This window comes from Struthio camelus, chromosome 4, assembly GCF_040807025.1.
Source record: "Struthio camelus isolate bStrCam1 chromosome 4, bStrCam1.hap1, whole genome shotgun sequence".
Lineage (NCBI taxonomy): Eukaryota > Metazoa > Chordata > Aves > Struthioniformes > Struthionidae > Struthio > Struthio camelus.
Window position 1 is genome coordinate 10,649,946 of NC_090945.1, and position 26,423 is coordinate 10,676,368.

Here is a 26,423-nt window from a genome sequence, read left to right on the forward strand (position 1 = left end):
CCTGTCGCAAGAGGCTGTCAGTGATTCCCCTGCAAGTGACGGCTAAGGCCGATGATGCTATTATATAAAGCTATGCCCTGGAGTATTAGCAAGAGCATTATGTGATAGATTCTTTGTCTTTTGATTGGCAGACCCAGTAATTTCAGTAGTACTGGATCGACATTTATTGCCAGATGTCTTTTAAAAAGCTCTCTTGTACTGAATGGGCTGGAATTGCTTTCATCATTTTCAATATTATTATTCTTGTAATAATATCTATGTTGTTATCATACCAGTATGATTCATACACCTGCAAAAAAAATCTGTACATCAATCAGACCGTTCCGTGGAGCTCTCAAATCTCAAAGTTTGAGGACAGGAATATTTTCCCGCCATGGAAGCACACCAATATTGCATCAAGGGCTTTTTTATCTTGTTAGCAGATGTTACTAGACTGTGGAAAAATAAGTCAGGCAGGATTGTCTGTGCTTTTTTGTGACAGAGAAGAGCAGTTATCACTGAAAATGGCATTTGCTGACTGCACACGTCTCTTATGCACCTGTCAGATACACTACAGGAGAGAGGATGGGAGACACTAAGGGAAATTACCGTTTTGGATAAAACTTTTCTTTGAGCCACCCATCTTTCTTTGTGCTTTATTCAGGTGACACAGTTCTTGGGAGAAGGCTTTGGCCATTGCTGGTGGGCTGCCCTGAGGGACTCAGTTAGCTGGGGGCTTGCCTGCCGACTTCTCAAACAGGTCTGTCTTCTGTTTGGCACTTCCTGTGGAAACACGTGCTGGAAATACGGTGCTAAGCAGTCCTTGCACTGGCCCCACTGGGATTTGGGCCTACGTGCTATTAAAGGCAGAGCTTACCAGCTGGTACAGTCCCAGATCTGGACACGTACATCTCACAGGAGAATGTTCAAATCCCACGCAGTGCAAACCCCACAAGCTAACAAGGTGAAAGGTATGTCTTAAAAGGTGTGTTCTTCTGCAGGCGTATCGAGATGGTGTGGAACTGGGGAGGCAGGAAGCACTTAGTCACTTGCAGTTTGGCTAGGGAAGAAATGTGCTTGTTTATATGGCGCAAAGATCACCCATCTCGGACTTTCCTTTTGTAAAGAAAGCCTTATATTGAGCTCTTCAGAGTTCTTCTCCTATTCCAGTCCGTTTGCAGTATAAGTTACTGTGGCAATAACCAATATGGGTGCGTAACAGAACTGTATTTTTCAAGGAGGGAAGCTGTCTGTGTGTTGTGTGCCTGGCGTCTGTCATCACAATATTTGTCTGCTCCAAACAGGAGCTAAAGCATCCCTGAAGTTCCTCTGCGAAGTGGAGAAGCCTCACTGTTTTACAGGTTGGGAGCTCAGATCTGGTGAAACTGAGCTGCTAGTCCAAGTCTATGCACAGAGGCAGTGACAGAGCTAGAAACAGAAACCAAATCTCCCGAGTCTTGATCATCCTGGGCTTTCTTCACGAGCCCCTCATTTGCATTTACAGGGCAAGAGCTATTTCTGGTTTACAGTTGGGAATCCTTCCAGCCACCGGGGAAATTCTCAGGACGCGGTCATTGTTGTTGAGTGTTTAATGGCACTTAACGATGGAAACACCTAGCTGAGGACTTTGCGTGCTGAGTTACGTAAAACAGGAGAAGGGTGCAGTCCTTGAATTACTGTTTTCAGTAATTCATTTGTAAATTCATTTGTAGTTAAAAACACTTGCATGTTTTTTTCCCCATTGGAATTTCTGATCGAGTATCCTGACTTTAAGGTTATTTGTATTGGGAAGCAAACAGTTAAAGCCCTGGAAAATGTGAGAATAGATGGAAATGGATTTTGGCTTTGATGTTTGTGAAGACGATATCAATATTGTTGTGAGGCAAAAGTGGTGTATCACAGTATGTGTCACCATGAAGAATTGTGCCTCTCGAATGTCCCCTGTTTGATTAACTATTTCTTATTTAAGTTGATGCTCTGTGACGTTCAAAGTTTTAACCAGCCCTGTTAACTGTTCTGTAACGAGGTATGAATAGACATATTTTTATTACCCCGTCCCACAGGAATTTTTCTAGAGGTTTCTAAAGAAAGGTTCTTCTCACATGCGCTGTTTAAGAGCTTGTATTTATGAGCTGTAACCACTGAAGTTAACAACCTTTTTGTCTGTTACATTAGCTATAAACAAAATATAGAAAAGTTGTAGTCACATGATGATGACTGGCCAGTAACAAGTAATTACTTGTAGCAAAAAATTAATTCAACTAGCCAGTTAATCAAAACACCCATATTATTTCTGCTTCCTAAATTTTAACACGAGATGGTAAGCCACAGTAGTCTGGTGTCATACAAGTCAAGTGTCAGTTTGAGTAACATATTTGACTTTTCTAGGTCTTTTAAGTATTATAAGCAAGTTGTATGCATGGTCAACAGATAGCTCTGAGCCCTGGTGAGCCACTAATATTAAATGTTTTCTGGCAGTGGGAAAGGACTCCGGGTACCAGAACAGGTAGCTCTGTAAATGATTAACCATATCATTAAATTGTTATTTGTTAACCTGTGCTAGAGAGAGAAAAGACGGGGAGAGGTGGGAATCGGCTAAATTGATCAGAAACAGCTTGTTTTTGCACCAAAAGAATAAGCAGTTATGGAAAAAATTCTGAAAAGGAAAAGAAATGTAAATGAGCCAGGACATGTAATGCTTGTTTGCACATGACATTCCTTTCCTGATTAGATTTAAAAGGGCAATTTTTTACAGGAGGGAAAGGCCTGAGCTTTAATTGCAGAGCTTGAAACTAAGGGGGAGGGAGGAGGCAATACGAAGGGACCGTGAGCATTTTAGCAGGGGCAGTAGCGTAAGGTCTGGCACCTCCTGTGGGAGCACAGCCTGACTGCTTTTCAAGCTGCCGCACGCGACCGCCGCCTGAAGTCAACTCAAAGTCGTCCACAACAGCAGAGAATCGCGTTGCAGCAGCTCCCTCCTTTACATTGTTTCCCCGCACCTGCTGCACGAGAGTGGCTGGAGCAGAAGGCAGCGGCAGCGGTGGCTGCCATTGCCAGGCGTGGGACCAGGAGGAAACGAGCCGAGCATCCCCGTGTGGAGGCACGTATTCCTCAGCAGCTCCCCAGGATCCTGCTGGCAAGGATGCGCGGCTGCCGCATCTGACGTGTTTCTCCCACGAGAGCTTCTGGTAGTTCGAAGGCAATAAAATAAGCAAGAAACCCAAGAGAACATCAGACAGGGAGCTGGGTATGTAAAAGGCCTTTTGAAAGGAATGCATTACGGACAGAGAGCCTTTTGGACGAAGGTATCGGTTTTTTTGCTCCTCAGTTGCAGAGATAAAAGGAGTCAGCAAGGAGTATTGTATCCTGGAGGATTCCTCTGTGGCCTTTCTGGTATTGTTCTCTTCTTTCCCCTTGAGCACTGCAAAGTACTGACCTTTCCCAGTGGAACTGGAGTCTCTGCCGCTCCACCCCCGGTTCCAGCTGAGAGGAAGAGGTCTCTCTCTCCCCCTGCGTCCGTGCAGACACTTCTGTTTGAATCGAAGATATATCTTTTTGCTGAAACTCTTTTGTTGTGACGTTGCATAATAGGCAGTTGTCTCACCGCAGGAAATAAAAGAAACGAAAGGAAATGGAAGGAAATTTTTCCCCAAAGCAAAACTGAAGAAGGGAAGAGAACATCAAAATCACTTCAAACCCTACCCGGGATCCAGAAGAACACAAATCTCCTAGCTCCGGAGGAAAATACTCTATTGTAAAAACTCCTCAGCAGTCAGTAACGATGAACAATCGTGGTGCTTCATCTGGGTGCAGCTGGTAAAAGAAAGCTTTGGGGGGACGTGGGGGCTCTGGCCTGTATGATGCCTGAAGATAGAAATGCTGGAGTCCGCAGCCCAGGTGCCTTAGCTGCAGCTCCTTTCATTCCTAAAACTACTTATAGGAGAATTAAACGGTGTTTTAGTTTCCGTAAAGGTAGGTCTGTTCTGTTGCTGTGTTCTGCTTTGCTAGTGAAGCCATGGTTTCTGTGAAGTCAAGGGGGCTGTGCATGCTGGTGCAGATGAGAATACCGAAACAAAAGGCATGAAACAATGCAGATGCTGACATCCCACGAATGATTTATTTACTTCTTTGTTCATTTATTTGTAGTTGGCAAGCTGACCTTGCCTCTCGATATAATAGCCCATGAATGGGCTGCCTGAATGAGGTGGCTTGGGACAAGATTATTGCAAAGCCACTGAGCAAAAATCAGTGAGAGGAGTGAGGGAATTGGACGTGTGATGCTCAGAATTGGCTGTTTGGCTGGCAGAACATTAGGGAGAAGAGTTCAGGTTTGTATTTTGTCTGCGTGGGAGGAGAGGGGAGAAGAGAGGGCGCTAAGTAACAAGATAAATACGCATCTATACAGAAGACTTAAGTCCTTGGATTCTGAGATTTTTGATGGACTGAGGGGGATCCATACAGAGCACTATCCTCTTGCAAGTGCTGCATTATTATTTCATCCTGCAATCCTACAGCCTTCCCTTTCGTTTCCACTTGCTGCAGAGAGATTTTTAAAGCTTTTTCTTCTGCATTGCATATACTCCTGCTGAAACAGAGCATGGCAGCACCAGGGGGAGGAGGGCAAAGAGGAGGCTGGCTTTCAAAATGTGTCAGCTAGTAGTGCTGGAAGGAAAACACGTCTGAGAAGGAGATATGACAAGTGACGATAAAGCGTCACAGTGCCAGAGGTGGGAGGGAGAGCTGTCGGACAGAAGACAAACTTTGTGTAGGGGAACAGGAGAATGTTTGCGCAGCCTTAAAAACTATGCTAGACAGGGAAATCCAAGTAAAATGGCTAAATTGTCATGTTGTGTGGGAAATCATCTTATACAGGACACACACAAACAAAATCATCTTCATCTCCTCTTCCTCCCTAAGCTGTTCTTCCATGCTGCCATTTATCCTGCGAAATTCATTCTCATTTGCACAGCCATGCAGCTATCTGCTCATAAGATTCAGTGGTGATGTAGCGGTATCACAGATGATGCCCTTTAATGAGGAGCCCCAAGAAGCCAGGGCAATTCCGGCACAGCCACAGCAGAGATCAGTTATCGTTTGTGGCTGAGACTGTACCGAAGGCTGTTTGCCTCAATGCTAGTACATACACACGTGTGCGCACAAGCGTGCGCGCACACACACGCACATGCGCGCACACACACACGGGGCCAGTGCTTCCTTTGGTTACTGGAGTTCAGTCCCTCTGGAGACTGGACAAGAGGACACATATGTGTCCGTAGAAAATGCACAAGTGTGTTTCCAGGTGTTGGTGTGAATTAGGGCTATTTGGCTGTCTGTCCCCCATTTATACATTTAACTATTTGAGAAGTGTTTGGAAGCTGAAAAAAGGGTTAACGGATGAGTTTGCAGATAGCTGTCTTTTCTCCCAGAGTGCAGCCTTGGCCTCTCCACGAAGAGCTTCAGCTGTTGGTTGTTTCCCAATATGTTCTGACACAGAAACACTTCATATCTAAAACGTACCTAAGTGAAGCTACAGTGTTTGTGGCAGAGGACTGGATGATGGAGGCCATGCTGCTTATTTGCTGCCTTCTAGATAGCATGTGTGCTGTCTTGCACGCATTTGCAGTCAAAAATATTGCTACGACAGAGTACACACACGCATATATCTATCTAGGTCCACAGGCCCACATCCCATTGAGGTGGACATAAAGATGAACATTAACTGGACTTTCAGTCAAGGCCTTACTATGCTTGCGCAGGCCAATTAGACCAACGACACTGGTCTTATTAATCGGCTTGTACAATTCTTGAAACTTGATTTGTGGATTGTAGACCAAAGTATAATAAATGTGTAAAACTAGCCTTCTACAAATCTAGCACGTAAACTTACATGAAGACGATCTTTTAGTATTAAATTGTGTGACTTGGACCTCTAAACCACAATGCAGTAAACAAAATTAGCAGGGAAGGCCATTGACTTGTCATTGGAAGAACTGGAAGAGAATCATAACGTTGTATGTTTAGGCAGAGATAGACCGTCGTCATCCTCACTGATGATACATGGTGGAGAACAATTCCTAGAGATAAAGAACCAAGCTGCGTTGTATTAGGCCCTGAAAAATGAAATATCAGACCGCCATGGGGGGGTCATGTCATCGGGGAAGTGCTTGTTCAGAAGAAACCTGAAGTGAAACAGAGCTAAGACGTTTTAAAGGCCAATTCAGAGAAGATGCTCTCTGTTTAAGTATCACCTTGGGCGCTCCCTGAAAGCACATCTGTGGTTGGAAAAAATGACTGAGACCAACTTTGCTGGCTGTATGCAAGAGTGAGAAGGGTCACTAGAATAGTGACTTAGGGTGGGCAGAGTTTGGGAGGAGGAGGAGGCATGGGCCTTCGTCAGTGCAGGCCCTGATCTGATTCAGTGTGACAAATTTCAGGCAATGCTTTTGAAACATTCCTCTCCAGCCTGTAGCGACTTCTGCTCTTCTTTCAGAGTTCTTTTTTCTGAGCACTAACCTCTGGTGTGCACCTGTGCTAAAACTCCAGGACAGATGCCTTATGTACTGCTGCCATCACACTGACCGCAGGGTGGGAGAAGGCTTGAAGTTAAGAGAATCTGAGCAAGGCAGGGACAAAATTTTCTGACTGCTATTTCTCGGTGGGATTTTCCCTGTCTTTGTTTAGTTGAAGAGAAATTACAGAATTCTGTAAAGAAGGGAATACTGCCTACCTTTGACCCACACAGAACGGTGCTTAGTGCTGGAGAACAGAGGAGCAGAAAGCTGATAAGAAATAATAATTTAAAACTCCATCTAAAGTATTGTGTAGCTATGTCAGCCACTTGTTTGTGTTTTTCAAGGACCTTTGTTCCCAGACCAGCTGCTGAAAGCTATTCACCTGACTTTTTCTGTTATTTTCAGTCTCAATCAATTAGTGGTTTAAAGCTGAGGCTTGCTTAAAATAGTTGGCCAGATCCTAAGCTGGGGGTCAATTCCTTTGACCTTAACTGACCCTCTCTGATCAGTATGGCCCACAAACGACATGTTTTGTAAAGACAGAGATCCCTTCTGCTGCACAGTAAGACAACACATGGTGCAGGTGTATGGGACCTGTCAGACAGCAAGTTCACATTCCCATCGTGAGAGAGACCTCATTCATCACTAGTGGTTTTTTGTTTTTGTTTTTTTTTTTTTACAAATCATTTTATTTCGTGTGGTTTTATCAAGCACACCGCCATTCCTGCAGGCTGCTAAGTCTGAAGAGGACATTCTCTTTCCAGCGCCCTTCACTGAATCAGGAAGGTGGTTCCAGACTTGAACCTCAGGACTGTTTTAGTTGCAGAGCTGAGTTTGTTTCTAAATCATCACATTCACTCTTTTTTAGGAGGAGCTTCACAGACGCAGTGGGCTGGATTCAGTCCTGCTGTGACAAAGAGGGTCCAGTCTAGAGAAATCTGCCAGCTGGAGAAATTCACCTTCACTAGTACCCAGATGTATTCAGTATTTTGTATTAGTTGTGCTGGTAGAAGGTGACATGCCTTAGAGCTCAATGCAGACCTGTATAGAGCTACTTCAGGTTGCTACCACATTAGTGAGAGCGCAGAGCAACCTAGCACAGCGTAAACTGGCAGAAATGTCCCCTGCCTGTGTCCATTACGTGAGGAAATCATTGATAGTATTCTTATTTCTCCCAGCGCTTTGTAGATTATAAAAACATAGTCCAACTGTGCATATGTACCATTGAAACATCATAGTGCTTTCACAGTTCTGAGCAGAGTAGACATACATGATGTAGTTTGGATAGAAAACGATCATGTCTTTCGTACGCTTTATGTATATCTATCAGGCTTGGAAATCCAGTTTCTCAAAGTGTTTACAGGACTTCTGCCACGGGAATGTTCTAGTTAATGAATAACCGCTCAAAATGTCTTTTGCTATCATGTGATTTTCCTCTTTGAAGTTATGCGTGATCTTGGCTCCTGCTTAATTGGATATAGCTTTAAAGACCTGCAGGGGCCTCTCTGAAAAAGCAGTTCGGCTGATTAAATCTAATGACAGGCCAGACCTGGAAACCTGTACGTTTCGCTGTCTTCCTGCAGTTGTGGGGAAGCCAAGCTCTGGATCTGGATTCTGAATGTAAGGGGGTGGGTTGGTTGGTTGGTTCTTCCTTCCCCCTGAATCCCTATTCCCAAGAATAAAGAAAACCACGAGACAGCACTTCTTCATCTGTGCATGTCTGGATTTTGGAGGTAGTGAGATTTAGGGGGAGAACTTGGGTCTGGATTGCAGCATGAGACATGAGGTCTTTCTTTTATTTCTTTCTCCATGAAGGTGTTCTTGCTTAGTTGTTTTAGTGGAAATATACTTTAAAACAGCATGTGAAATTATTTCTGTGATACTGGTCATGTTGTAGTTTAGTAATTGGTCTTCATAAACTTGGCTGTCTTTTCTTTGCTTCTCTCTAAAGGAGATGCTAGTAGTTACTGGGCATAGCTGATGGTGCTCTGCCTTAGTCTGTCTCTGCCAGCCACTCTGGTAACTGTATGTTTGCAACCACAATTCATCGTAGCTTTGCCTTTGTTTCTTAATAGGCAAGGTCTTAGTCTTTATAAACCACTAATCTGTAATATTGCTAAAGCAGTCAGTTATGATGCGATCGAGGATAAGAATATGTGAAAGTAACAATGAAAACAGGTGAACCTCAAAGGGCAATGATCTTGGCTTTTGTTCTAAAAGGTCCCTGCTGTAAACGGTGAAAAACCCAAGGAACAGACAACAGAAAAACGATGAACAAGGTAAAAGTTATGACAAAAAGATGTGGGTGCAGAGTTGTCATTTCCCCCCACTTCTGCCCCAGGCAATAAAGTATTTTTTTTTCATGAGGCATCAGCGGGTCTGTAACTTCAAGTCAATATTGATGTAGAGCTTTATCATGACTAATTCCTTTCATGGCCAAGGATTACCTGGCGCAGTGTTCTGGATTTGTTAAGTGAGAGAAATATTTTCCTTGGAGAATTTTAGTCTAGACTTTAAAACCAAACCAAGTCTTCCTGAGATTTAATTCCAAAGTCAAACAAACGGAAACACAGAGCACAGTAAATAAGGACTTGTAGAAGCATTTAAAGGAGTGACGTAGTGATTTACCACTGATTTTCTGTAAGACTGAGGTCTTAATTTTAGGTTATTATATGGTCATCATTACCACACTAGGTATACGCTTCCCAAAGCAGAGTGAGGAGATCCTCATGCCTCTGAGGCAAACACAGTAGTATCACCATTTTATGCATGGGAAACCAAGTCTCTGAGGCTTTGTCTGAGCTGTGAGATAGGATTGCGGGGCAAACGTAGACCCATCCTGCCCCTCCAGCCAGGTGGGATGCAGCTGTCTGAAAGTCGTGGAGGATCTGATTCCAGTCTGTCAAATCCTAGACAAGTACTGTAGTTTACTCTGCCTCTCTCAGGTGTTCTCAGCTAAGTGTATTCTAAGTGTCTCAATAAAAGTCCCCTAATTTACAAAGTACCTTATTGCGGTCCATCACAGAGACAGTTCGATGTTTAAAGTTTAAGAACCAAATTTGGAAAATACTAGGCTCTGATTTGGGTGGCAATTTTTTTTTTTTTCTTGACACAGCTCAGCTCTCCAACATATAATGTTTTATTTTTCCACATGTGTATTTTTTAAATTTTAATTTTTTTTTTTCATTCGGTAGCTGTGATATGCTGCTGCAACGGAGAACAAAGTCGGTTGTATGCATTTAATAGATGTCACCTTTCATATGTGAACCACTTGCTACTTGTTTGTGCTCAGAAATACTGTTTGACATTAGTTATAGGGCGTCTTCATGCTATGTAGTTGCCAGCTGCTTTCAATATATTGCAGCTTGTGTTACAGTGCATCAGCAATTTGTAACAATATGGAAACACTTCTTGATCCCACTGCACAAAAACCCTATTCTGATTTTATTAATTCTGTATTAGATATGCCTTGAAAACCACTTCTAAAATGAAAAAAGAAAAAAAATGCAGCAACTCAAAAAAATGTATTAATATGAAATGCCGTTTTGACTACAATATCATTACTAACAGTCTCAAAGCAGTCTGATAGTTTTGAGAACTTACTCTTTCCTCTGCATATGGAGGCTGCTCTTTAATAGGCACGTTATTCTAAAGAATGGTATCATGGAGGGAAGAAAGTATAAGTAATCGGACAGAGCTTATTCATACTAGTTGCACTGTCAGTGGGCATGAGTTGTGATTGTACAGCATGTAATAGGGGTATCCATGTTTTATACGGATGAATTTTGTTTGGAAAGAGTCGAAAACTCTTATGTTAGAACCATGATATCTTAGGGGCTCTTGAAGGAAAGCTCAGCCTATAAGGTAGCAGGGCAAACTTGGAGGAGGAGGGTCAAGTCTTGCCCCTGAGAAGGAAGAGCACTTGCAAAGACCCAGGCAGGGGCCTGGTTGCCTGGGGGGCAGCTCTGTTGGAAAAGGCCCGGGTGCCCTGGGGGATGGACGGTGAGCTGGGCAGACCCAGCAGCGCGCCCCAGCAGCAGGGAAGGCCGACAGCATACTGGGCCGTATCACCAGGAGCACGGCCAGTAGATGGAGGGAAGTGTGCATTCCCCTATATTCAGTGTTTGTTAGACTGTGTATAAAATATTGTGTCCATACAGGATGGTAAACTGGAGGGGGTTCAGCGCGATCACCAAAACGGTTGGGGGCTGGAGCGCTTGCCCTGTGAGGAGAGGCTGAGGGAGTGGGACTCTTTCAGCCTGGAAAAGGGAAGACTTTGGGAGGACCCAGCAGCAGCAGCAGCAGCAGCAGCCTTCCTGTATCTCTTCGCTTCAGTGCATGGCAGGATGATGAGAGAAAGCGGACATAAACTGAAATGAGAGTTTGGATATAAGAAAAAGCTTTCTCACCGTGAGGACGATCAAGCAGTGGGACAGGTTGCCTGGAGAGGTCATCCTGCCTCTATCCTTGGAGGTTTTCAAGACCCGACTGGATACAGCCCTGAGCAACCTGGTCTGATGTCATAGTTGTCCCTTCTTTGGGCAAGGGGTTGGACTGGATGGCCTCCTGAGGTCCCTTCCTCTGTAATCCGATCTCATGACTCTAAAGCTTCAGCAGAGCTACAGCAGTGCAGAAACCTTTGCAAGGCTGTTGGGAAAAAACAAAGAAAAAAATTTGAGTTTCCTTCATACAATAACATATCCAGCTTGATTTCCAACCCTGGCCACCTCTCTTGATTTAAAAAAAAAAAAAAAGAAAAAAGTATTTTTTAGAAGGCAGAGAAACCACTATTCTCCTTTACGTTGATAAGCTTGTACACGCTTTCAGAGTGAAAATTTACTAAGAAGAATTATGTTTTACAAGATTTTCAGGGCAGTAGATTTGGGCCAGTTATGAAACGGTGTCTCATGCAGTTTCCTTTATTTGGCCAGTGAGCTTATACTACGCAAGGTTCAAGTCATGGAGAATCTGCGTTTAGCTGAGTTTTTCATGTCATCCTACTACCAAAAAAGATTTGGATTTGTTTCAGTTTGTAGAATAGATGCTTTTGTTTGGAAAGGCATGTGTTTCCCCTTAACAATAGCTCTAAAAGTGCCTACATTTGTGAAAACTTAGCTTTCTTGGAAGTGAATTCTGAATTGATTCCCCTAAATGAGCTGTGTGTTTGGCTTGAAGGTCTCGCGTGCAATTCCAAAAGCAGAAGGAGGCTTTGGAAACTCCGAATTCCCCTAATCACAGTGATTCCCTTATGGCCTTTCAATGGGCCTTTCTTCTTAACTCCACTATTTTCAGAAAGAGGGGCTAGAAAATGGAGGAGTTTGAGGATTTCCTCAATATTGACCAGCAGCAACCCTTAGCTCAGAAAACTAAAAGAAACCCAAATTCATTTGATAGTGCCAGTACCCCCACAGGAAGTTTGCAGGAGGTTAGGAAGGTATGTAAGGAATAAGAAAACATATTTTCCATCATCTGTCAGCGTTGAGAGGCTGACTCTGGACAGCAAACCTTCCGCATCAGTCAGTATTCTTACAAGCTTGATTCACTCTGAAATTTCAAAAATTTATCCTTTGATTGTTAAGTGCTAGGTTTTGGCTGTTGTACAACATGGAAAGAAGTGGGCTAATATAATAAAGATCGACTGTGTGATGTTCAGTCCCCTTACCCACTGCTGTTCTTGGCATCCACAAGCGTGAGTACTGTGGAAATTACAGATTGTGCTGCTCTGCATTCCAGAATAATTTCTGGATGACTTAGCTGGACATCAGTTACTCTCCAGTCATTTCCTGTGTTACAGTGAGAATAATTGCACCTAACTACAAACCCTAGACCTTCGCTATTGGTTGCCAACAAATAGATAAAGAACTGACAACTTGCTGCCCACTTGCCACAACATCCTGGAGCACGTGCAAGGCAACTTTCCCCCGCCCCCAGGGTGGGAGCGTGAGTTACCTTTTTTTGCTGCAGGAAAAACGTACACCCTGAAGGTCACTCTGGTGTCACTGACAAGCTACTTTAATCTGCATCCTACCTTAGCCTGTGGTTACTTGTTCATGTGCTGGTAATTTATGGCTGATGTAGTTTTGGGGGTGAGAGCCAAAAGTAGAAGGTGACCGGCTCAACGTTGGGCTTTCTTTAAAAAGGCAAAACAAAACAAATCTCTGTTCCTTGTTGAACGTTTTTAAACCACTAGGACCTGTACACATGCTGAAGGGCAGAGTTTGACCTCTTACTTCTTTTTCGCTTTATGACTGAAGTAATTGCAAAAGGAGCCTTTCAAGTGTAGGGTAGTTACGTGGTCTTTAGTTCCTGATCATGACTGCCTTAGAACTATTCATTGTCTTCATGTATACATATATGTATGTATACTTGTAAGTTGAATTGCTTTGCTTCAGCCCCAGTTCTAGTTAACAAATGCTCTCAAGAGAGAGTTTGCGTCACAGATGACATGGCTGAACGTTATTGTGATGATGGCTAGTTCTGCAGTTGGAAGGGGACGGGGAAAATAAGCTATAAGAATAGCTATCTTTCTGCTGCCAGCAATGATCTCCTTGGATCAGGTTGAAGTGAGTTTTGACAATAAATTTCCACGTTTTTCTCAAGATGAGTCCAGACACCGGTTTCCTGCCGTTTCAGTCTGACATATTTCACCCTTCATGTCATGATTGTTTTTCATGCACAACATTTCTTGTTGCTGAAGCAGAAAGTGATAGTGCAGCTGGTCATAAATTATAGGAATGGGCTTTTTTATGTGTGAAAATTTAATTTATTTTTTGATTCAGTGGGAGTGAAATCTCAAATTATATTTAGAGATCTTTTCCCTCAATGTGTAAAGGAATAATTTATGTGCCATTGAAAGTGATATTGAAACTACTTCATTTTAAATGGGTAATTAGTCATGAAGCACAATGTGGATGGAAGTTTGTGTTGCTTTTGAATCAGAAGTTTTATGACAGAAAATTCTATTTGTGTTGTTTCTGTATATTTTGTACTTCTTATCTGAAGAGCCATTTATAGTGTATTTCTAAAAATGCTTTGAAGCACTGCTGTAAAATTTAACAGTATCATATTTTCATGTATCAAGTGTGAAATTGAGTGTTAAAGCCTTAGGAAAAGAGTAATTATTTGTGTATTTAAGCAACCTGTGAATTGTGTGGGTTTCAACATAAGACATAGGCTCCTAAAACATTTTCTGAGTCTCAGCCAAGTCACATCTCTCTTTATGCAGGTATTTTTGGCCAGAAGCTGGAAGATACTGTACGATATGAAAAGCGGTATGGGAACCGCCTGGCTCCTATGCTGGTGGAGCAGTGTGTGGATTTTATCCGACAGCGGGGGCTAAAGGAAGAAGGGCTTTTTCGACTGCCTGGGCAAGCTAACCTTGTCAAGGAGTTACAGGATGCATTTGACTGCGGAGAGAAGCCTTCTTTTGACAGGTAAACTCTCCAGCTGTCCCACATCCACTGAAGCCTAGGCAGGACGTGAAGTGATCAGCTGAACTGGCTGACCTGCTGCACTGTAGAACGCATGACAGTGACAGATAGAGCAGGTTGAACCTTGAAATGCTTTTGCAGATTTTTCTTTATGTTTCCTGTTATTGCTCTAAATTTTTCTTCTTTTATGACTTTAGTGTCTGATTTCAAAGTTTAACTGGGGAAGTTCCATTTACAAAACGCTGGTTAGTTTATTGCTAATGGTTTGGCTTAATCAAAAATACCTGGATTGCCTTGATTCTAATATCATTTGAAATGCGGTGGTGATGGTGAAGGTAGTTCTACAAAGGAAGAAATTTCTTATCGCTAGCTTTAATACGTTCTGTTAACTGTAAAACTAATTGGAAGGGCAATTGTGTTTTGTTTGTTCTTTTGCAATTTTGGGCCTTCAGTCTTGAAGTGAAAGTAGCTGTAAGTATAATAACAAACCTAAACGATTTTGAGGGTCCAGATCCAATTTGTCTTCCAGTGTTCATATGATTTTGCAAAGCTGGTGAGAATATTCTGGGCCCAGAAAAAAACAAGTCTTTTTCACATAACTGTAGATGACTCCAATATTTTGTAAGATAAACTTATTGTGCAAGTTCTGAAGCGTGATGGTGTTCAAAGTTACGCTCTGCTGCGAGAGGAAACCTTCTCTAGTAAAGCATACAGCTCTCCTCCGAGGAGCACTCATAGCAGTAGTTCACTTATTTGGGGGTCACAATCAGAGAAACAGAACCAGTGGATTATGAATGGTGCAAAGCCTTTGTGACAGAGCTTTGTAATATAAAGCTAATGAAATTCTGATTTTAAGAGACAGCGAAACAGCTGCTATCCTTGGTGTGTATTCTGAGTGACACCTGTAACACACCTCCAAAATGGAATTGGGATTTCTTTGTTCCCATTGAGGGTCTAATCGGAATCAGGAGGAGGAGGAGGCAGCTTGCATTCATTTTGCAGGATTCATTTTGCCTTTGACGGATAGCAGTGCAAGTAACGAGAAGAAAAGCACAGCTTAACCTTTTAGTGTAAAAAATATGCCATAATACAAACCTGATTGCTGGAAAATGTTTATGCTGCTTGTTTCCCTACTCCTATGAAGTGAGCAAATTTGATATGTGTGGAGCTGCATATAAAAGAGATGCATAGAAAGCAGACATCTGTAATGCTCTTTTATTTCAGTCTCCTCAGTTCTGACCCTCACTTTAAGAAACACCAAGAATTTTATAATGTCCTGGGAAAGAAGAGTGATTTTCTTCATACTAGGATTATTAATTCCTCATCCGAAGGTGAGGATTAGGGTGATGGGTCCAGAAATAGTTTTACAGAGCCAAAGGACTCTGGGAAGTGATAGTGTTAGCTGGTGAATGTTTGTAGCAGACCATTGACTGTTAAAATACTGCGTAACTGTGCTGTGGATACAGGTAAATGGTTTTAAGAACAAGTAAAAATTTACGTTAGCCAGGCACCTATTGGGAGTGTTTTCCTTTCTTTGTCTTTCAAGTTAAATGCTACTAGTCATGTATCTGGTGTAATTTGTGCTATGGACGTAAGTGGGCAAGCAGTGGGTGCAGAAGAAAAACAGAGTGCATTTTTTCTGTGTCTGTAAGCCATGACTGAGGGGGAAATGCCTAAGAAAACAACCTCCAAACTTGAGGAAGATGATGTACCGAACACCCCACTGAGAGGTACAGCTTTGAAGAGGTGCACAGAAGGTATCTGTTCAAAACAAATGAGGCCAGGGCTGAGCAGCTTAAATATTTTTTGCAAGGTTATCCAGCAACATCTGTGGCACACTAATGAGCCCCAGGAACAGGCATCGAGTTGAGCTTTAGCAGATGAAACAGAGAAGAGATTTTACACGCTGCTGCTGTGAGGTAGGCACGTGATCTTTGCTATAGTAGTTAGAAACGCCAGCTGGAGTTAGCTAGAAGTCTCTGGTACTGCAATTTTGCTTCCGAAGCTGAGTATTTGTAGAACACCTCCTTTGTATGCTTGCATGGGGGGGGGAAGAAAGTTGTTGGTTTTGTTTGGGAGGGTTTTTTTCTGTTAGTTCTCTCACCTTTTGTAGTTTGGAGATGATGTGTGATTCAGATTTAGCAATGGTCCAGAAGTTAGGCGGACTTAAAATTCTGTCAACCCTTAGTTTGATTTGTAAGCTTTTGAAGTGGAGTTCATTTTACAACTTTTATAGAGTATCTGCATGATTACCTTGTTTCTGGGTAGCTTTTATTTTCGTTGTGCTAAACAGCAGCATAGTCTCTTGGTCTCTGTACTGCAAGATGACCTCTAGGAAAGTGGCCACAATCTGAAGAGCTGCTGTAGAAAAAAGAAATATGTTAAGGGTCTATGCTTACTTTCTCTCATAGATTCCCAGATCCAGAGTGTTTAATCTATAATTTCTTATGATTAGTCAAAAGTCCAGTAGTGCAAAATCAGCACAGGTTCTGTTTAATGATTTATAGTCTTCCTTTTCTCATATATTAGTGGTAATAAAGATTTTGCAAAGATTAGAGCTTTACTGGCAGCTTTGTTGATGGAGCACAAAACACAACAGAATTCAGGTCGCTCTTCCATAACAGCACTGGGTCATCAGCTCTAACTGGAAGAAAGACTAGCTTTTGTCATTGGTATTTGAAGTAATACAAAGAGCTGAGGTTGTTTTGAGTAGGATGCCATATTTCATACTGACATTTCTTCTGTATGTAAGTGAAACAAAGATTTTAGAATAAATGCAGATGCTGTGAAAGTTGTGAGCGTGGGCATGTGTATGGGTTTATTAAATAACCCATTAAATAACCATTCCTGTCTTTGCACTTTCTTAGCTAATTAGGTAAAATACATAACTTGTAGAATTAAAAGGAAGAGAAAATGTAAGATTTTATAGCCATCATTAGTATTCTTTTCTGTAAAATTTCGTTTCTGTTCTTACATGTGGCACCACTCTCGGAACTGTTTCCCTTGGGAGACAGAGTTCAGACTCACAGATCTCTTCCTCTGCCCAGCAGCCTTGAGTTTAACTGCTCTCCACAGTACTGTGATTACCCTCCCCTTCCCTGTTTGCGTTTCTTTCTGCACCAGTTTGGCAAAGATGACCACAAAATGAATGTAAGCAGAAAGAACATGGTACGTTTGAAAGAAGAAGTAATATAGAGAGCCTTACTCAAAAGAGCAAGCAACCATGTTTTGTAAACATGAAAGCTGTGAGATGCATGTTTGACAAATTGTGGTTCTCACTTCAGTTATCAGTTTGATGTTCTCTGTTACTAAAGCCATTTATAGAAATACGCAGAGAGAACCCAGGACCATTCAGAGAATGGCAGAATCCTTCACAATATTAATTTGATGGAGATCTTATTTTATAGTTGGAGAAAACATTGGTAAAGAATTATGAGCGAGAGGTAGACAACCTTGTGCAAGAGAGCGGAATCAATACTTGAAATTTTTCTCACACTCCCAGAGTCACAAAACCTAATAGCTGATCTGAAACATACAGCAGCCTAGCCCCGTGCTATAAAAACTGGAGCATCAGCATTTCTTGCAGTCTCTTGGAAAGGGAGTTAAAGTTGCTGCAACTGAAAACTGCTGAGAGTAGCCTCTGTTGAGGCCCTTTGTGTGATAAACAAAAGAGAATAACAAAAAGTCTATGTCAGTTTAAAAAAAATAGTAAATACCTCAGTTCCTCTATATATATGTATGTACATGCACATACTATGAAATCTGTTTCAAATAACAAACATTGCAACTAGGCAATTGTCAGTAATTTGAAATAGCCTTGGTATTTCCAGTACATCTCCATAGACCTCTGTGTAGAGTTTTCTCTTCCAGGAAATCCATTTTGCTTGCCCTTGGGGTAGTTGCTTCTCTCTGTTGCATGGCTTGTTATTTTAAATGTAAAATCCCTCAGCTACCGCTTGTTAATACATTTGTAATGATACACACCAAATAGATTATGACTATTTGTTCTGCAAAATTAGCACAGCGAATACGGCACTGCTTAAGGAAAATAGGGTGAGGGGTTTCTTTGTATTACAATTTTTACCTTGAAGGGAACAAAACTGGATTTCTCTTTTTATATTATCTCTTTCTGTCTACTCTTCATCAGATGACATCAGAGTTAAGATTTCTCAGGAAGAAAAAGTATTTGAAGTGACACTGAAACAGATATTAATATTTAGGTGGTCGATTTATGTATGTGATTTGGATTTTTTATAACTATTATCATTGTGTGTAGTCCAGAAGTTGAGAGGAGTTTAAGAATGTACATAGCTCATATGCCTGTGTTTGTGTGTATCCATGAGAGAGAAAGCAAGCACACGCACACGTAATTAGTCAAAAGAAAGTCCCTGTTTCGTTCTCTCATCAACATCAGTTCCTCTAAAGAGGAACGCAGTATATTATGGGCCAAAATATTCCTTGTTGCTCTGCTCACCATCGCTGTTAGCTCAGAAATGGATATGCAAGTGGCTGTATATGATAGCTGGCAGACATTAAGGCTTAATTACTGGAGACAGATAGTCCAGAATGTAGAACTGGATATGTTCCTGTTCATTTAATCCCTGGGATTGTCAAAGAAGAAGTAGTGAATGACAAGCGTGGTACTAATGTAATATCCTCAAGGTCAGAAGGACCTGGTGCAGAACCCTAAATATATGGAGAACGGGACAGTCTGCCAGTAGTTACTGCACCCTCTTTCACCAAGGGTATGATGAAAGGACACTGTAAATTACTTTTTACTCCAAACCTGACCTAGCTGAATGATTTTATGAAGAAGAGGACTCCTCTGAACTCTATATGTGTCTATATGTACTCTGAAACCACTGAAAATTGCATGCATCTGAGGGAAGCTGCAGCAATGTTATGTGTCTATTCTGAAGGAAAAAAAAAAGAGCAAGGAAAAATCCCTCATTTTTCAAGAAAAAAAAATACTGAGGATGGTATTTATGAGAAGCGTAGCTGTGCCTTAGGTGGTCTGTGCAGTTGGCGGAGAGGGGAAGATGCCTCTGGACAACGATTCACTCTAGAGGCATCCATCATTCCCCCTTACTTTAGAGAGCCAAATGTGACTGTACACTTAATTTGAAGTGATGCTTCCGTTCAGGGACAATGAGACATTACATTGAGAAGTAAAATCTGCAAAATGCCTTTGTTATGTGCAACATGTATCACACTGTGTGTTCCCAGCTCCTCTGACTGTGCAGGGGAAGCAGAGAAATCATCTAGGGATTCTGGTATTTTAGTTTGGCTAGCACTAAAGCAGGCCCTCTACATGAAGGCAGAAATGGTCAGTGACAGATCTCGGGTGTGGCAAGGCACAGTCACCCTTGTAGTATCTTGTAGGCTCTGCAGTGAGGTGTAAAGGGGACCTAATGTCAAATCCTAATGCTGGCACACAAGGAAGAAAATCACTGTCAATACTGAACCTAAGCCTTCTAGGAACACTGGACATGGGACTGGACAATAACAGACTTGATAAGGACAGCTAATTTTGTTTTCAAGCTGCTGAACAGGTAAGACGGGGGAGTTTGAAAAAATTATATCTGTAAAGAAATACTCCAGTTCCTGCTGGAGTAATGATCATGTGCTTATTGCATATCTTTTCTGAATCAAAGTACAATTAATATTAGAAAATCCTGGCAGAGCAACTGCTTTTACCACATGAAAGTAACTGTATTTTCCAAAAAACAAGCACAAAAGTCGGATGCTTTTTCAGTCCTGAGGCATTCAGCTATTAATATTCTCCATGTCTTTAGGGCTCAGCAGTTGTTCACAGGAAGGCTGTGTGTGTTTTAGGAGATGAATGTATGTGATATGAGCATTATATTTATGTATTTTAATATCTTTTTGTTCTTGGTAATGTCTTACTTTTATTGTAGTAAGTGGAAGTATATTACTGAAGGGAATATAAGCAAACCCATGATAGGGTTCCCTATTACGTAAACCCTCTGTAATCACAGTTCCTTTCCTTATTGCTAAGGCTATTTTGTATTCCTCTCTTCCCAGTGGACGTGGCAGCTGCTAGGCAGTGTTGCCCTTGCCAAAGCAGCTCTGCGACCTAGAGGAGAGGACTGCTTTTCTGGCCATTGCACAGAACTTGTCCTTTGGCCCTCTAGGAGGTGAGGGTCAGCACAGTTGCTTTTACGTTCTCTTTCTCTTCCAGAAACAAAATATATATTTTTTTAAATTCTGGTGAAAGCAAGAAATTGGAGCTGTCTTGGTGAGACTGCAGTTTGCGCAGGCACTTTATGGGCTACAGCTAGACATTGACTTGGAAATCATTAGAGATGAAGATTTTTCTGTTCCAAATATAAGCCTGGACATAAGAGTTTCTTTGTTTAAAAGCAGATAGTTCGTCACAAGAAAGGGACTTTATTCCCTTCGTTTGTGGGTGGATGGAGTATTGTGGAGGCTCCTTAAAGTAGCTGCATCTTGAGAAAAATAGTGGACTTAGGTTCATTCAAGGTTGTTTTTTCCAAAGTAGTGGTAGTGAATGCAGGAGACAAGAAGAAGTGCAAGATTTTGCTGGCAGAGACAATGTTAAAATCCTTAAAAAAAGAAAAAAAAAAAACCTAAACAAAAAGCCTTCCCCATTCTCATAATTATTTTATCTGATGATCAAGAACTTTTTTTCAAGTGCAGTAATCCCAAAACAAAACACTTTGGTCTGAATTTAAGTCTTTACTAGACAGCTGGTTCTTGCCAATGGCCTTACGCCTGTAAAAATTCCTGGCAATTTCTCCTTGCAGCGTCCCAGGCTTCCTTCTCTGATCTTGACAAGTAACACTCTGCTCATCCTTTAATATCTAGAGCCGCTTCTGTGCCCTTTCTAATCCCAGCCCTCTTTCTCACCAGTTAGCAGAAATAACTTCTAAATATTGGTGTGGCATAGAGACCTACTCTAGCAATTAAATACATGTTAGGAGATATATTTCTAAATCTGAATCTGAATAAATTGACTGCTGTTGTAATTACTAAAGTGGATGTCTAATTTAGAAATAGATTCCATCAGTCTTTAGTTTGTGGTGCTTGCTCCCCTGAATAGTTCCTTGCAAGGTAGCGTGGATGCTCAAATTCACGAGTGCAAGGTGAAAGGAGCAGAATGTGTTTTGTTTTGCTTTGTTTTTTGTCCATCTTAATAGAAAAATAAGAATTGAGATCAGTATTTACCAAGAGTAAAGCCAGACTCCCATGGCGGCGGGAAAGACGGAAAGATAGACAGTTCAGGGCGTAAGATGAAGGTGAAGGCTTTTGATTCTTAATGTCTCACAAGTTGTAGGCAAGATTTCAGCTTGTGTTTAGTATTTAGATTACATACTGTACTGCTGTGTTATGTATACATTATATAGGGAAATGATATAGAGGGGAAAGCTTTGAAGATACCTGCACAAGGAAACAAAAATTATGTTGGGCATTGAACCTGATCTTCACGTTTCTGGACCCACAGTCCACCTCCAACATCAGTCAAATCACTCCTGATGGACCATAACGCTACTGAAGCCAGCCTTTGCCCTCCCAGCCTTTGGGTACTGGTTTTCTGAACAGTAACGTTGCTCTGATTCTTTCTGTATGGGATTATGCCTATTTGTAGTATTCTACTGATGTTGCTCACTCACAGTGTTCCAGCACTGGTTTATTGTAAGCTGTAGTGTCTCACTTAGGCTGTCTGCAGCCTGGCAGCACGTGTATAGTACGTAATTTGAACGCCAGGCAGCCAGTCAGGAACTCATCCTCCCACGTGAGGAAGACATCTATACTGGTATGAGAGAGCTACTCTTCGAGTCCTGAATGCAGCTGAGCAGGGACACAGCGAGCAAACAGTGGTGGGCATGGGATATGTTGGTGAGGGGGAATCACTGTAAACAGAGATTCAGGATTGTGGTCTGTGACACATTTTAAGTTATGGGGCTGTATTTCTAGGGATTCAGGGATTTACTGATTACGCAAACTGTTTGAGCTCTACTGTTCTCCTTTATTTGCCTACCAGAATTCCGAAGTTGAATTGTAGCCTCATAATTTTCTGTTCCCTGCTCTTTGTTCTTTATGCAAACTGTATCTGTGTCATCAAGGTCTAGAGCTATTTTTGGCATAGCATTAATCTTTTTGTAATGTGACCTTGACCTGTTCTATTTCCTCTCTGAAAGTTCATGAGAAGCTTGTTGGCTTTGTGCTCTTAAATGCTGACTCCAGCTCTCTGAACACACTCTGTTTAGTGTGAGGGTTGTGCGTGGATTTCTGGCAACCTGCTTTTGTTTATAGTGGAGAGGGTGAAAATCTCCAGGCAGTGTAATTGGTCTGACAGCAACTTCCACAGTGTCTGTGATATCACAAAGGAAAGTGCTGTCGAAACAGCACTGTCATGACGGGATATTAATGACAGAGTTCTCATGAAAAGGACTTTGAATATGTGTAGTCTGATTACTAGGGAGAGAAGCTATGATGCGTTTGCATTGTAATGCCTTCACACGGACAGTAGTGGAGTGGAGGATGTTCCTTTGGAAACTTGTCAACAATAAAGCCGTATTCATGTTTTAACAGTAAAGCAACCAGCATTTGTGCGCATGCACGTGGATATATTTCAGTGTACCCTGAGAGCACAAACACGTTTCCGTCTCCCTTTCTTATTGGGCACAGATAGAGTGCTTGCTCTAGTCTTAAGGGCAGTACAGCAGTCACAGTAGGATGCCAGGGCCTCTCAGGGCCTCTTTCGCTCTGGTCCCTGAGAAGGAAGCGTGTTGACCCACAGCCCAGACACCTGGTTATGAGGTGCTGGACCTGTGGAAATCAGAATCTGGCTGACCAAGCATTTCTTATAAAGGCAAACCTCCCACTGAGGTGTATCAAGCTAGAACTGCAGTGTACATTCAGGATCTGAGAGTTTATGCCTTTAGTTCCTTGTCTCTGTAATCAGACTTTGACAAAACAAATCTGTGTGGTTTTTTTTTTTTTTTTAGTGAGTTCTGTTCTCTACACTAGTATTTAAACAGAGCAGCTATACCAACTCTTAGAGAAAAGGATTTTAAAAGATATTTGCAGAAAAAAAATGCAAAACTTGGAATGGAAGAGTAAGGAAATTTCATTGAGGGGACTCTCTGTCAAAGCTTATTAACATCTAACAAAATTACTTATTCTAATTGTTTGCAATTAAAGGAAGTTGGCAGCAATCTTAAGACTTTGCATAATTGGGTGTAACTCCTCGGACTTCACTCAAAGCATGTCTGAGTGAGAGCGATCATGCTGTTGAAGTTTAGGAAGGGGCCAGATTTGGTATGTCTATCTTACCTAGAACAATGTGTGTATCCCACATATGCAGGAAAAAGGATGAGTTGCAGAGGATGTGGTTTGTTTTGGCCTCAACTTCGTTAACTTATCTCAACACAGAACTAGCTGGCAGTAACCTGTGTGGCACAGGTACTCATTTCTCCCATAATCATCTCAACCGAGGGGGGGTGGGGTTACACCTTCCCCTAGCCCAACACAGCTGGGATCTGTTACCCTCCCTGGACATGAGGGCTAAGGGACCAGGGCAGAGAGGTTATCTCCTCCTTATCTAATCTACCTGCAGTTTTTCATAAAACCAAACTGCAGTGCAATGAGTATTCGCATGGGACATCTGGCACCTGCTAAACTGATGACAGCTTGAATTTAAGCCGTTTCCACATCCTTGGGCTAATGTGGAAGATGTGAAAACCCCACCTTCTTGTGACTTAGCAGGAGGAAAACTTAAGGCTTGTTCTGTTCCTGAGAAAGTGAGGAGTGTTACTGTTCAGAGCCAAGAAAAAAACTCAGTCTGATACCAATCCCACTATACAGAGGGACAACACTTAACAGAGCACAAACCACCCCCAGTCACTTTCTCCTTGCCAGCCCTTGGGACAGCAGAAAGGAGCCAGTGTCCCTTTCGTTGCAGTGATGCACACGATGAAAGGGGTCCCACGCATGAGTTGTGCTGCACCAGTCCAGACAGAGAACTCAGAGCCCTGAAGGTGCACAGAGGTCCTATTCTCTGTTTGTTTATCCCTATTGTCTGACATAGTTGTATGTTGCTACTTCTGCCATGTTCCCTTTTTCTCCCCTTGGCCCCATGGTGAGGCCAAGTTTTCTCTATCTACTCCTTAGTAAAAATCACTCATGATTTCTGATCATCGAAATACTGGGCTTTTTTTCTTAGTGAGGTAAATAATCTTGCTCAGACTTTCTAGCTTGAGATGCTGAAATAGGCTGTTTCTCAGCTTGCTTCTTTGCTATTGAGTTGCATTTAATTTTCTGCTCTGTGCTTCATCATTGCCGCTTCAAGCTTGTTATTATTCATTCTGCCCTTGTACAGAGTCTGCCTCAGTTAATGATGTTTGTTCCAGTTTAGATAGCTGAGGAAATTTCTGCTGGGTTTGACTTTCTCTATTTTAGTACTTGTTAATTAATACTTTTAATCATGTTAATTATGAATGTTTAACAGTTAAACACTTTGATATTACAGTGTCAGACAACAAAAGGTGTATCAAGATAGGTATAATTATTAGATTTCTGTAGCTGTAATGGTCCTAGGATATAAGCAAGGCCAGGTTTGTCTTTTTTTAAAACTCATTTGTTGTAGCTGGAAAAAGTCCATGAGGAAAAGGGCTCTCTGCCGGCCCCGAAAAGATCAGCAGATCGCAAATTCTGTAAATGCCCTCAAGGCAGATGTATCAGTACTTTTTTAAAATATATTTTTACATATAGAACCAGTATTCTGATTGAACCAATGTTCCGTATATTAGAACTATTATTCTATTTGGTTGGTTAGAATGTGGTTCTTACTGATGTGGATGCAAGACTGCAGACAGGAGAGGAGACAAATGTTTCTGATCTACAAGAAAACTTGGAATTCAGCATTCCTTTAAAAATCACAGCTGTCCTCTGTGGCTGAAATTGGCCTAATGGTATTTCTGGATTGAAACACCTAGAACAGAGATGGATTAAAATTGGAGTCTGCTATTGTGAAATACTTTACTCTGTGTTTTAAAATGAAGGGTGAAAAAATAATACTAGATTGCAAAGTCTAAACAGTCTTCAGATTGTATAAGACATTCCTTTAGTTGCATTACTCATCATATTTTGATATCAATATTTTACATGGAAATGAGATTTCTAGCTTCTACATAACTGCTGGTTAATGGAATTTTTAAAATTCCAGTTCTTTTAAGCAGCTTTATAGGCAGTATGTGTATGCATGTATGTTTGTTTGTTTATGCTGCCAAACTCTGTATGGTAATTTCTGTGAGGATAGATTGAATTTAAGTCCCAAGCAGCGTTCCAGTAAGGTTCAGGGACAGACATAACAAATGGACTTTTCCAAATTTTAGGATAATCTTTGCAATCGCACCATCTAGTGGCAGTCTGCTGGTAATGCCTTACCACTCGTTCAGTAGATAGGCGTTAATTCAAAAGACTGCAGCTGTTTCCCAGTCTCCAAACTATGGCCTGAGTTTCTAACCCCAGCCCAAAAAACACTTTTCTGTAGACTCAGATACAGCATCTACTTCAGGAAGCTAGCTTGAGAACACAGGACTTGCTGTTGTTTCCTTGCACCTCAGCATCGTGCCTTCCCATTTCTCTTTCAGTTCCTCCTTGGCAGAGCCAATGTTTTTAGCAGGCAACTAACCCTTCACAGTGTTACTCTATAGAGGTGGTTGTGGATACAGGCAAAGCAACAAGCTTCCCACAATGAAGCGTGACTGTAGTTTACATGAGGATTACCTCCTCAGTTTTTTTCCTCCTCCTGCTTTTTTTCCCCATCTGCTCATCCCTCAAGGAGCAAGTATTTCACTTCACGCCAAGTAATTTCTCTCCCTCTACCTGTGTTTATGTTGTGGTATTTCTGAAGGACCTCTCTGGTTTTGATGCCAAATAAGGTCTGGAAAAACGTGATTCAGTGCTTCAGCAGGCCTGCAGAGTTTTCCTGTTTAATTTAAAAAAAAAAAGTCTTGAGAAAGATAAAATGAATGCAGGGAAATCAGAGTTAAATTCTCTGCACATTCACAGTCTGTGCTTGCTTTAATTCTGTTACGTAGGGCACTCTTAAGGCTGCCAGTTCACATCTGTTCTCTGTGGCTGCTGCTCTGCTTTGAAGTGTGTCTGACTAGCAAAGGTTTTTCCCTGTGTATTTGCGTTTTGTCTTGCTGATGCACCAACAAATTCAAGAAACTCTTTTAAAGAGTTCTCTCTACAATTGACTTCTTAGATAAGACCAAGCTGTGCCAACTACCTTAGTATGCATACTCTAAAAATCGGCACCAGTGACAGCAACAAAAGATGTAAGTATCTACATGAGAGAAAATTATTAAGATCTGTGTTTTAAGCCCTTGGGCTGTGCAATCGGTAATGAGTTTTGTTAACCAAGATGTCACGAAAAGCTCTAATTTGCATGTGGATTGAGTACGGATAGAAGACAGCAGATGGAGGCGAAATCTGAACGAGCGCTTGA

The 26,423-nt window shown here is 41.7% G+C and overlaps 1 protein-coding gene across 27 annotated transcripts in view; it reads left to right on the plus strand.

Moving 5' to 3' along the window:
* ARHGAP24 (Rho GTPase activating protein 24) overlaps nucleotides 1-26,423 on the plus strand; it is a 256,751-nt gene that overhangs the window by 215,252 nt on the left and 15,076 nt on the right. For 24 of the 27 annotated variants that reach the window (XM_068941424.1, XM_009676535.2, XM_068941412.1 and 21 more), the window contains one exon: nucleotides 13,717-13,924. In XM_068941424.1, coding sequence (XP_068797525.1) covers nucleotides 13,717-13,924 — 208 coding nt within the window. Of the gene's footprint in view, nucleotides 1-701; nucleotides 951-2,545; nucleotides 3,952-7,988; nucleotides 8,112-13,716; nucleotides 13,925-26,423 lie in introns of those variants that run through there. The other 3 variants (XM_068941430.1, XM_009676541.2, XM_009676545.2) reach the window with 3 other exon arrangements.